The following is a 13005-nucleotide window of genomic DNA, read 5'->3' as shown; positions in this document are numbered from 1 at the left end:
TTTTTTTCTATTTTCCTGTTTCTTTTAGTTTTACTTTATATGCAGTTTTTTTTATAATATATCAACTCAGCCCCTAAATTAGCATTATTAGTTAGGCTACTGTCATAATTAATTTGGCACTAAATAAATTAGTTTTACATTTGTTTATTATTGAAAAGTATTTAATAATTGTTTTAGCCCCTGTTTTTATTTAGTTTAGGCACTTAAACATTTTGAAAAAGGTTGGTTCCAACACCCAAAATAAGTTACGGATTATTTGCCACATGATGATCATTTTAAATTCTAACGTTTGAAAACCTTTATTGTTTGCCTGATTTTGAATTTGAATTTGAATCGGCTTGAACCAACTCGAGTTTATCAACAGTAACCGAGGTGACGTGGCACCATTTGCAGGGGTTTACTGTAGCTTAATTATCCGGGCGTCACATCGTTCTTCCTCCAGTCCATTAGTTGCAAGAGATCCATTAACAGCAAGGAATTCTGACCGTCAGGGAGTCGTCGTTCTTCAGGAGTTGTGTTCCTCGACCCATGGTACCATACCGGGTTCATCGTATCCAAACGGATTGGATCACGTCCCTGCTATAAAAAAATCATTCGAGAGATGTATACTCTCGTTGTACCCTATTTTTTCAGCCACCGACTCTCGTCCCTCGTTCCCGTTCCTCGTTCCCACCGTACCGGAAACATGGCAACTATGCTTTGAAGGTCCGCAAAACTGCATATCAGAGATGGATCTGCGTCGCCCTCAAGCAAACATGCGATCGATCCTTAAATTTTCTTTTTTTGCCGAACCGATTAAAAGTTATAACGTTTAGATATCTGGTTAAGTGGCGGCTGAGTTGGTTGTTCACTAGGCGGTCAACAAGTGAAAACTTGTCAAAACTGTCCATAAAACTAGTTTGAGGCGAGGGGGGTTGATAGTTGTCCAATTTTCATAGGGTCTTTTTCAGAAAAGAAGGATTACCCCCGGCCTCTGTATCTGAATGATGCATGCAACTCATTCATTGTTTTTTTGGTACGAAAACGCCAAAGACGTGCGGCTTTAAATTAATAAAGCTAACAGGGCAGCCTTCACATAGTCTGGAAAGACGGCATTCGAGCTTAAGCATTATAGAAACAGCCAACATAAAACGAGGTTCACCAACATCAGCACGCAGGCTGGCATAACATCAGTCATCGACGAGCAAATAAGGTAAAGAAGGTAATGAGATGCAAAAGATAGCAATCTTGTGCAGCTACTTGGTGCGGTTCCATCTGAATGCTATGGATCCTCGCCATCGTCTCGATCATGCGCACCTCATCACGCGGTTTTCCCAACGGTGTCCAAGTCTGCAAGAATATGTGACATTTGAACAGGATATCAGCTGAGTGAGAAGGAAACTTCTTCTCAATGGTCATCTTATTGCGAACAGTCCATAAGGACCAAAGCAGCGCCCCTATGCAACGCCAAACAATCCGTGCACTAGCCCCCTTTTGCGTACGTAAGATTTGTAAAAGATCAGCACCCGGCAAAGGGTTCCAGTTTTGCTGCAAAGCAGCTCTCACTGCGCTCTAGGAAAACCTGGCTAAGTGACATTGAAAGAAGGTGTGATTTGCATCTTTGATGGTTCTGCACAGCACACACGACCCGTCGGAAGGTCCGTTACGTTTTGCGACGTTATCCGCCGTCGGTAAGCAGTTTTTGGAACATCTGCAAAAGGTATCTTCAGCGGGAGGCCGGCCTTCCATAGCCCCCGAGCTATGTCCAGCACAGCGCCCTCAGTTAGTTTGCTATACAACGACTTAACCGAGAACGAACCCAAAGAAGAGAGCTTCCAAGAGACCTCGTCAGCACCCAGATTGATTGTGCGCTGGCCAATCAAGGCCTTCACCTCATTCCATTCATTTTCCTCGTTCGGGAGAAGAGTTCTAAGGAAGCCGGCCGAAGGCGGCGAGGTCCGAAGCGCCTCGCCAACCATCAGCTCCGTGTTAGAGGCAACTTGAAAAATTGCCGGGTGACTCTGCCAAAGAGGAGAAGTGCCAAGCCAAGAGTCCAACCAGAATCGGGCTGACTGACCATCCCTGACTTGAAACTTCGCCCCTAAGGAGAAAGCGGGTTGCACAACCTGGATTCCATTCCAGAATGAGGATCCCGACCGTTTTGCAGAGAAAAGGTTGTCGTTAGGGAAATATTTCGCCTTAAGCAGATCAGCCCAGAGACCCGACTCATTTTGGGCTAACCACCACCACCATCGGGATAGGAGAGCGACATTCATGAATTTGGAGTTCAAGATGCCCAATCCCCCAAAAAATTTAGGCCAGCATACTATGGCCCATTTGACAAGGTGGTACTTCCGCTTAATGCCCGTTCCTTCCCAAAAGAAATGAGATCGTGGCGTGTCAAATTTAGCGTGCACCCCGTCCGCTAACAGAAACATTCCCATGGTGAACATTGGGAGGGAAGATAGGCTAGAGTTAGTAAGAATTAGCCTGGCAGCGGAAGACATAAACCTCCCACGCCAAGGGCTCACTCTACCCGCTACCTTACCATAGAGGGGCTCCCACTCCTTAATGGACAGCCGGCTATGGCAAACGGGCAAGCCAATATACTTGATTGGCAAGCTCCCTAGCTTGCAGTTGAGTAAGTTGGCCACTCTCCTACTCTCTTGGTCATCCATCCCCATGGTTATGACCTCGCTCTTGAGGAAGTTAATTTTGAGCCCGGATAAGAGTTCGAAAGCAAGCAGCAAGAGCTTGATTGAAGCTATGCTATTGTCGTCCGGTTCAAAAAGCAGCATTGTGTCGTCAGCGTATTGAAAGTGCGTTACCCCTCCCGAAATCAGGTTGGGCACCAACCCTTTGATGTGTCCTGCCGTCCGTGCCTTAAGTAACATGGCCGACAAAGCATCCGCAACAAAGTTAAAAACAATAGGAGACAACGGGTCTCCTTGTCTTAAGCCTTTTTTGTTGCGGAAGAACCTACCCACATCCCCGTTTATTGAAACAGACGTATATTATCTTAAGCTTTTTCTGCAACTCCTTCATTAAGAGTTTTCATAGTTTGAGGTTGCAAAATAGACAGTTTTGAAGTTCGGGGTTGTTTCTTAAACTTTGGTGACAATTGATGGTTGAAATATGGACTTCTCTATTGCTTTGACTTATAGTGTCCACCGCATGCTCGTGCCGGCCGCCGAGGACAGTCCAAGATGGAATTAAGCAAGGGTAGGTGCCCAGTCCAAGATGAATCATGGAGGTGCTAGATGATCCATCGGAAGATAATATAAGATGCAATCATGGAGGGGCGGTCGCAGTCGATCTGCTCGACGCCAGCTTATGTTGTGGCACCGTTGGCTTCTAGCAGAAAGGATTTGCTATTTTCTTGGCTGTATTTTGAACCAGGGTTTAGTTTACTAACATGACAACTGACAACTAACCTACTCCTGACATGAACTACTGGAAGTGGCCGGCCTTCCCTCCACGATGTTCTTTAATTCTTTCTCTCAAACCAGTCCCTGTTATTTGCCCCTTCCCCGCTTGATCGCTTGCCTGAAAACATGCAAACTGAACCTGCATTTAGAAGGTGCAGGATGCAGAGAAGTATAATTACTGTGGATCGGATGCAGAGTTTTTGAGCTCGAACTCAGATGAGCCGGATGAACAGCAGATTCTGAAAAAAATAAAAATAAAAATCACAAAAATCTGAAACTTTTCTGGCGCAAATATTGACAAAAGTTTTCAGTGCTTACAAAAATTCATCAAAGAATCACATTCGTGGAAGTCGTGGCAAAAACAACAAAATCGATGCTCCAAAAATGTTATTTTTTAAAGCATTTTGAAGTGCTGATTTTGTTATTTTGCCCCGATATCCACGAATGTTATTTCATGCTGAAACTTGCAAGAACTTAATTTTTTCTGGTCAGAGTTCATCATACAAAAAAAATCATTTTTTTTATTTTGTTTTCGTTTGTTTTTTGATTTTACTGTTCATCACCAGCTCCGTACCGTCGAGCTTCTTCTCTCCTGCGCACCGCTGCGCTCTTGTACACCGCCATGCTCCACATCGGCATGCTCGGCCCTGCAGGACACATCCTTGCTCCGCCTAGCTAGCTGACGCACATGTGCACTGCTGGTCTGTTGCGTCCTGCGTGCTAGACTGCTAGTAGAAGTTGAGAGGGAGGGTTTGAGGGGATATATGGAGCTTAGCTGCCGTTGGCCTTTGGCATTGCCTACTACAATGATGCACCCTGTCTAGGGCTGGCGGCGCCGGCTATACCTATGGGCTATGGCTGCTTTAGGACACGCAGTGGTAACTGAATCACAACGAGCCTTCCAAAAGAACCCCAGCCCCCGCGTCGTCTCTCCAGGAGGCGACTCGGGCGGATCCCCGTGCCGCCTCCGGTACCAACCCCTCCTGCCCATCCCTCCCTCACCGACGCCGGCGCTCATCAACAGGCAAAGCCTACCGGCGGCTGGCGGCGGCGGGACCTTTCTTCTCGCGCATGTTGGTTGCCGTCTCGTCCAGATCTCGCGTTGGCTGATGCGTGTGGAGGTTGGGGCGTCAGCTCTTGGCCTGCTGCTGCCCGATTTGGGTTTGTGGCGGCCTCCTCTATGCATGGCCCAGCGGGGCTCCCGGTGGTTCCATGCCGATCCGCAAGTTGAGAGGCTGCAGTTGACAACGTGTTGTGCGACAATGGAGGGATGGGCAGCAGTTTGAGGCATGTCAGATCTGTGGCGACTACATGCAGTCATCTCCGATGCGTCTTTGGCTTGGCTGCAACCATCGTCAGGGGTTTGATTTCGGAGGTTCTCTTATTTAGACCTAACTGGCGGCATCGGCCAATCACTCGAGCTGCGAATTGTGGTGACCACTAAAGGATTTTCATGAGGATTTCTCTCTTCAGATCCTGGTCATCTTCCCGTGAGGGGGCTGATCGTGGCCGGTGGAGAAGGCGGGTTGCGGGTCTTCGCTCCTGCTCACATCCATCGACGGTGCAACCCATGGCTGTACGGCGGCCGGTTGGGGGCCGGCGCGGAGATGATCTGCGTGGCCCTAGTGGTCTTCGCGCGAAGTCACGATTCTACATGTGATCAGTCCTCTTTGATCTAACCATCGGTGAGTTCCGGACTTCTCCTTTGAAGGAAACCAAGGACTAGCGTATATGGCGCTCTTTGGATACCTTATTTGGATTGGGGGCGGTCGTGTACACCCGCAATATCAGCATAACTAGCTTCACTAGGGTATCACGAAGCTCTGTTTTTGTTGATACCTTGTTACATGTCTGCACCAAGATTTACAAGGGAACAACACATGCAGAGAATGCCATGGCGTGATTGGAGGACCAGCAAGCGGCGATGGTGGGGTCTTGGAGGCGATGAAGACTTTGCTTCATAGGCAGTTGTTCAGACTTGGCTTGCGGGATATGTTCCCGTCCAGACCAGGCACGAGTTCCTGTGAGCCAGGTGGTAAGTGACTTGTAGTAGCCTCCGCAAGTGGGGCGGTAGCCTTGGAGGACTTCTTTGTTGGTGGTACTCCTTTGAGTACCGAGTCGTTATCTTCAGGGTGAAAACCCAAGGTCTGGCCTTTATTGGTTGCGCCTGACAGTGACCTTGTTGAAGGCATTGTTTTTGGAACGCGGTCTTTCTCCAGGGTGAAAACCTACGATCTTTGATCAGACAATGACAACACTTGTGCATTGTTTCCTTCTTGAAGGCGTTACTTTTGGAGAACCTTCTTTGTAGTCCAGGTTGCTGTCTTTGGTTGTGGTTAGAGTGGTACTACTACGGGGTGATTGATCACCGTGGTAGGGCCTTTTTTTCTCTATATATTTTCTCTTTTTATTTTGTTTTTTGGCAATGTGCATTCTGAATGTTTTTAGGCATCTTGTTGGTGCAGAGGCCGGGTGTAATTGGTATCTGCTTGATATTAATATATACTCCTTTTCAGAAAAAAAAAGGGCTATGGTTGCGGGATGAGTAAGCCGAGGAGATGAACGATATTAATGATGAGTTGTTTAACAAAGAGATAGGAGAATGAGAAGGGGTGGTCGAGTAAATAAGTTACGGTGGGGATTGGTCAATTTTCCTTGCAATTTTAGATAAAGGAAATTTTATGAGAATATTGGAATATTGGGTCGGGTTTGGGTATATGCCCAAGGGTACAAAATTATATACATGCCCTACCAATGGATACAAAAACGTATCCAAACCGTGCTCATTCGGGCCACGTACCCGCGGGTATCCATGTCCATGGATAAAATTGCCGTCCTTACTGAGCCATGCTCGACAGTGCTTGTGGTGGTAAGATCAAGGCCATACCGTCGTAGTGATGGCTCATGTTGTATTTTCTAAGGATCGGTGGCCTTTGCCTAGATTTACCACAACATTCACTTGCAAAGAAGGCATGGCCACTACCAGAAACCGTACTTTTCCCCACAGTCAAAAACCCACAGGAAAATGGCGATTACCGACAGGAAATATTTTCCTGACGGTTGACCGACAGGCAAAGTCCGTCAGGAATAAAACGACAGGGAAATGGACAAATGCCTGACGGTAAACCGACAGGAATTATTTTCCTGGCGGTTTTTCCTGTCGGTCACACCCAGGAAAATCTTAGATCCGTCAGGTTTAGAAATCAGCTTATTGTGATGGTTCCCGTCAGGAAAAGGACACCAGGAAAACAATATTTCATTTATTGCGATTAACTCTGCATTTAATCAATATAATTTCTGGTAAATAGATACTAAGAAAATTGCCACATCATATATCAATGGTAGCCAAGCATCCAAAAAAAACAATCTATAGACGTCACATAAAGTTGAGTCCATATATAGACTTGACCAAGAGTTCCATACAACAGTGCTACATACATACTGGCTACCACCACTCTAATTATCATATCCATCAGTGCACAAAACACTGCAGTGATATCAAACTACATGGATAGAAAGCCTCCTAGGTTAATGATCTGGGACATCACTTTGGAAAAGTGAATGCAACAAAAGGATAAGCTGCTAAGTTTGGCCCGGAGCATATGGTACTACTACACACATATCCAAAATACCATAAAGACCATTATTCATCAATTGCCATGCAAGTGACTAGTGAGATCCTTCTCGGGAGACACCATCAGGATTGAAGCCACAATTGTTATTGTTACCACCAATGTTCTCCTCATCATTGCCGCTTTCATTGTTGCAATGGTCAACATCATGGTCGATAGGGCCATCCTCTGAACTAACATGAGATGAATCCGTGTTTACCTACAAAGTCATACAACATTAATGAGAACAGGCACATAAGAGCACATGATTTGAAGCTATTTCAGTAATCTCCAACCATTTTATAACAGGTTTATGAAGCTATCAGGTCTTGCTTCCAAAGTAACCAGATTTGCAATATTACAATTAATTTCAATAGTAGCAAGCCGGACTTAGTTCTGTTTATTTACATCTCTGCCTTCTGTTGTGCTCCAGGTTTCATTAATCATTATCTAAAATTCGTAAGATCTCATAATAGCGTACACCGACAAACATAGTAAGATATACAAGGTGTACTATCAGCAGAAAAGAAACATGGTTGAGCTTGCTGAAAAACCACTAAATTAAAAGGATAACTTACAGCAAAAGAATTACAAATTCCTAACCATGATATAAAAAGGAAAAACAGATCTGCAAGTTACTTAGCACGCTGATACATGTTCATACAAAAGAAACAACTAGAAATACTTCTAGCTTGAACCAACAAGATAAGCTCTAGCTAATCAGAACTTAAAGAAAGGATGCTATAAATGATAGTCACATCTAGCTTGCCTAAGTACCAAAGGGACGAGCAAAAGGTTACAGTAGAATATTGTGTGGACAGATGCAAGGTTCCTATTTTATAGGCAATTCGCAAGCAAGAGGTTTTACTAGCAATAAGTTTCACTAGAAGTAGGCATTCAACAAGTAAAGTTTCACTAGCAATCAGAGAATCAGCAAGCATAGGATGTACAAGCTAGCACAAAAAAGGGGAAAGAGACGGAACATACAAGGCGCTTTTGTGCTTTCTGGCTACTGATTGCACCATTATTGCCACTTTCGTCGAGGTTTTTCATACCAGATTTCATCACAGCATATGTGTTTATTATGGTGGCCTTCTCAGGTCCAAAGTATATTCCTACAAGTGCAAACAGATAGTTATAAGTGAAAGCATGTTGCAGACACTAAAGATAAATTGTAGTGAGATCCTCAAAAAGCATCTGCCAAGAATGCATTTTATCATGGATTATACAGCAAAGTATATTTATTAGAATTTATGCATGAATTATAGTAAATCATATTTATCATTACCATGAACATTTGGTACTTTGGGAGATGATACCATTACCAATTGAGTTACCAGCAGCCTTGCAATGTAATCTGGTGTAGTGAAGTGAGGCGTTCATCCTGCATGATTATGTTTGGATATTAGATCCAATGTGCCAATAGTATATACAAATAACTCCTGACTGTAAACATAATAGGATTAACATAGAACACCATCAGGACATTAAACTGTAATTTAATCATGAAGTCATGATCAAATGCACATACCCAACATTGAGAAAACATCCAGACCTCATCACCAGTGAACCGAGAAAAAATGACTGCTATTCATTGATGCAATAGGAGAAAGAACACAGAAAAAGCAAGTGACCAAGCTACATGTTGTAGCGTAAGCCTGGGTCAAATACAATACACTATCAAGCCAATATAAACACTAGCACTGACATTTGTATGCGAGAAATCAGTTCAGAAAGCATGTACCTTTCTTTTCTTCACTATGGAGAAGCTGTACGGTAGAGAAGAGGTGCAGAGTTCCGAGGGACCAAGAGAGTTTCTTAATTCTCAGAGAGTTCCTGAAAGCACATAGCAAGTAACAGAACAAATTATATGGAGAAGAACATTTTCAGTTTTTCAATGACATCAACAAATGGAAGTGCTAATAGCACACCTAAAAGTAGCTCCTAAAATTTTCTAGACAGGAGAAAGAACAAAGCTCTTTATTGAAAATGAAAACTGAATAAATCAACACACTACAAACAAATGCAAATGGCGCTTATTTGTCACTCATATGGCAAATGGTCACTTAACCAAGAAAAAGAAAATCAAGATCCTGTTGTCCCGAGACCATTATTCTTATACATAACTAGCAAGACGCCCATGCGTTGCACGAAACATCAAGATGCATTTATATGAATAGTTTATCTTGTGAAAGAAAAGGATGAACAAGGAAAGGCCTTATTTGCAAATGTGGAGAGGGGTGTGGGTATCTTTTTGCAAAATTGTCATAGTTTCCTTCCTAACCGTCAGATATAAATCGGCCATCAACACCAACTTCATTTTTTATAAGAGTAGAGATTTGTATGAACAACTTCAGAATCTTTTTTTTGCGTGGGTGAACAACTCAAGATCCTAGTTGAGACTTACCACGGTCTTGGAGAAAAGGAGGAGGAGGAGACTGCTGCTGTCACATCGGAAGAGGAGGCGGCGGCATGCTGGATTTGCGACCAGAGACTCCCCAGATCTGCAGTAGGAAGCACGAGGCGCCGGCAACGCGTACCGGACGACCCTATTTGAGTGCAGTGGTGGGTGTGAGCCGAGGGAGGTGGGATGCGGCGGCGGATGCTAGTGAAGGCAGAACGGCAGTAGAGGATGTCAGGACGGGATACGGGAGACGGATGGGAGTGGCGGACGCATGTGGACGCGATGAGAATGGGCGGTAGTGGAGGTCGGAGGCGGGCGGCGCGAGAACAAGTTATTTGTGGAGGAGGGCGGCGGATCTGGCCAGGAAGATGGAGGAGTGCGGCTGGGGTGGAGGCGGCGGCCATGGAGGTAGAGAGACGAGACGAAGAGAGGAGTGGGGAATTTTTCTAGGGTGTTCTGTTTATCTCTCTGGGCTGTTTTTCCTGTTGGCCCATATCACACAGGAAAATAGAAATTGGCGCGGAAGTTTCGTTTGAGGGGGGAAAATCGCGCGAGCTGGCGCCAATGGCTATTTCGCTGTTGTGTAACGGCGGGCTGGGGCTAAAATATTTTCCCGTGGGCTGTACAACTCACATGAAAGCATATTTTCCTGAGAGGCATGGCAGTACCTACAGTAAAATAGGTTATTTTCGTGAGGGTCAAATCTTGCCCGCAAGGAATATTCGAATTCCTGTGGGGAGCTTCGGGCCTCACAGGAAAATTAAGCCACTCACAGGACGTTGGGCAGCACGGACTGTGTATCCCTCAGGGCCGGCTCGGGCCGTCTGTTGCAATTTGGAAATCTCAGGTGATGAACAAACAAACAATGTAAAATAGAAGAGCGAAATATTGTGTTATTTATAACTGTACTGTCACTAGACAAGAACCACCTATACTGCGACTGCGAGTTGGTTTAGAAAGTTGTACTAGAAGCTCAAAACCTTATACAACATGAGTACTTATGGGGCTGGGGATGCAGTAACGGGGGTGCGCTACTTGAGGAGCCGAAGTAGAAGCGGATCACAAAGAAGAGGATGGTAAGCAACCGAATCAGATGGTGAATAACAACATTCTTTCTGAATCGGGGTGCATTTGCGAGGTAAAAAACCTAGTTATTTAGCACCCAAAAATTAACCAGCGTACTGAAGTTTCTAGACTGAGAATTTCTTACATTTTTAATGGGAATTTTGTGGAACTGGGAAACTTGTGCCAAGAGATGAATGACTTATATCCACTTGTAGCACATGTTTTGACCGGGAATTTGTGGTATCGGGAAACTTGAAAAGGACGGCAGCATACGACCATGGCCAGAACTCTGAGTGAAAGTCTCTATATGCACATTGTTAGAAGTATATATATACGTCTAGTTAGAGATAAGGAGAGATAGGGATAGAATTAGTTTAAACATACCATGCCTTGTGTCAGCATATCCACTTGTGATTGGACGTTTTGACCAGGAATTTGTGCAACAGCATGCGAAACTTGAAAAGGACAGCAACATACGACCAACACTAAGTCAAAGTCTTTGTATCACGACGTCACAAGTTTGAATGGCTCATAGAAATAGCAGTACATATTGCATTTCATAATTCATATGCATATCTACATCAATCATTGAAGCCTAGCCGCCGAACCCATCAGCCATCTACAAATGCAGTAGAGAAACCATATCTCAAACCCATCAGCCTTCTACAAATCCAGTAGAGAAACCATATCTCAACGCACGACTAGACATATAACCAGTAGAGAAACCATATCTCAAATCTGTAGTATGTTCTGGTTTTAGACTTGCCTATTGTTTTGGTTGATGTGCAATTTGTAAAAGATGTTTAAAAGTCTGCTCTCTCTCCGGTAGTGGGTGATTTGGTATCCTATAGATATGGTTATATGTCTAGGATGTAGGTTGATTATCAGTTGATGAGGTGATGCATCAGGTCTGATGGAAAAAGTGGTGTGGTGGTTGTATCCAGACTTCTATTTTCTTAATGAAAATGGGGGCCATGTGGCCCCTTTTATCAAAAAAAAGACTAGAGCTGTAGTCCGTAGAGCACAAGTCCTCATGTCTCCTGTGCAGTCACTGCCTCTGATAATCCTTGTCCTATCCTCTCTGCTGACATGTTCAGTACTAGGTGCCACAGCTCTCCACCATGATGCTAGCACTGACTTCCAAGCTCTCCGATGCCTTAAACTGCATCTTAGTGTTTCAACTCGACTCCTAACCTCATGGAAGATCGATGATTCCCTCCAACAGTTTTGCACTTGGTCTGGTGTTACTTGCAGTAAGAGGCACACATCTCGTGTTGTTGCATTGGACCTCGAGTTGCTCCACCTAGATGGCCAAATACCTCCTTGAATTGCAAATTTCACTCTCCTCACAAGAATCCACCTCCCAAACAATCAACTTAGGGGTCCAATCCCAGCTGAATTTGGCCAACTGAATAGGTTGCGGTATCTTAACCTCAGCTCAAACAATATTAGTGGCATGATCCCAAGCAATCTAGCCACATGTTCTCAACTTCAAGTCATTGATCTTGGGAGCAACTTCATCAATGGCGAGATCCCACCAAACCTTAGCCAATGTTCAAATATGCAGAAACTCAACTTGGATGACAACGAGCTCGTTGGAGGCATCCCAGAAGGGTTGGGGACACTACGCAACCTTTCAGTTTTGCAACTTGCTGGAAATACTCTGACAGGCAATATACCTCTTTCACTTGGAACCAGTTCTTCCCTTCATTCTGTTAAACTCACTGACAATAGCCTCACAGGACCAATCCCATCTCTCCTAGCTAATAGTTCATCACTTTAATTTTTGGTCTTAACGAAAAATCAGCTTGGTGGAGAGATTTCGCCGGCCCTATTTAACAGCACATCACTCCAAATCTTGTCCCTGGGACTAAACAACTTTATTGGGTCCATACCTGCTATTTTCCCGAATGTTGCTGACTCACCCTTGAAACGTCTTGTCTTGGCATCAAATAATCTTACAGGCACAGTACCTTCTTCTCTAGGGAATTTTTCTAACCTTTCGTGGCTCTTGCTTTCACAGAACAATTTTCAAGGTAGCATCCCAGTGAGTATTGGTAAGCTTCCCAACCTGCAATCACTAGACCTTACTTACAACTTCTTGTCAGGGAGTGTCCCAGCCTCTATTTACAACATATCAACACTGACATACCTTGGCATGGGTGCAAATATTTTGTCAGGGAAAATTCCATATAACATTGGATATACCCTTCCAAGCATCCAAACTTTGATTATGGGAGCGAACAAATTTCATGGCCAAATCCCCACTTCACTAGCCAACACAATGATTCTTCGGGCAATTGATCTCGGTAACAATTCGTTCCATGGTATTGTGCCTTCTCTTGGGACTCTTCCCAAGTTAATCTACCTGGATCTCGGTGAAAATCGTCTGGAAGCAGGAGATTGGTCTTTCTTAACCTCGTTGACCAATTGCACCCAGCTGGTGGAATTATCCTTAAATGCAAATATCCTTCAAGGAGATTTGCCGAGTTCCATTGCAGGACTCTCGAAGAGCTTA

The 13005-nt window shown here is 44.4% G+C and overlaps 1 protein-coding gene across 3 annotated transcripts; it reads right to left on the bottom strand.

Annotated features, from left to right (window-relative positions):
- Positions 1-6783: 6783 nt before the first annotated feature.
- Positions 6784-9885, bottom strand: LOC119357301. Of its 3 annotated transcripts, XR_005172191.1 has the most exons (6): positions 9426-9885; positions 8763-8854; positions 8550-8676; positions 8307-8402; positions 8006-8133; positions 6784-7238 (listed from the first exon to the last, which is right to left on the bottom strand). XR_005172191.1 is itself a non-coding variant. In XM_037624300.1 (5 exons), exons 3-5 carry the CDS (start codon positions 8338-8340, stop codon positions 7077-7079), a joined length of 324 nt encoding a protein of 107 aa, XP_037480197.1. In that variant the 5' UTR covers positions 8341-8402; positions 8550-8854; positions 9426-9885; the 3' UTR covers positions 6784-7076. The 3 variants fall into 3 exon arrangements, 2 of the variants coding, with proteins under 2 accessions (XP_037480197.1, XP_037480198.1); XM_037624300.1 differs by having other exon boundaries at positions 8550-8854; XM_037624301.1 differs by lacking the exon at positions 8550-8676.
- Positions 9886-13005: the final 3120 nt, after the last annotated feature.

Source organism: Triticum dicoccoides, chromosome 2A (genome assembly GCF_002162155.2).
Source record: "Triticum dicoccoides isolate Atlit2015 ecotype Zavitan chromosome 2A, WEW_v2.0, whole genome shotgun sequence".
In the NCBI taxonomy this organism is placed as follows: Eukaryota; Viridiplantae; Streptophyta; class Magnoliopsida; order Poales; family Poaceae; genus Triticum; species Triticum dicoccoides.
This window is presented reverse-complemented; position numbering and strand designations above follow the sequence as displayed.

Coding starts and splice junctions, on each gene's coding strand:
- LOC119357301 (XM_037624300.1), bottom strand. CDS start 8,340: ATGGTATCATCTCCCAAAGTACCAAATGTTCATG. Junction 8,134..8,306: donor CAAAGTACCAAATGTTCATG/GTAATGATAAAT, acceptor TTGCACTTGTAG/GAATATACTTTGGACCTGAG. Junction 7,239..8,005: donor AGAAAGCACAAAAGCGCCTT/GTATGTTCCGTC, acceptor ATGACTTTGTAG/GTAAACACGGATTCATCTCA.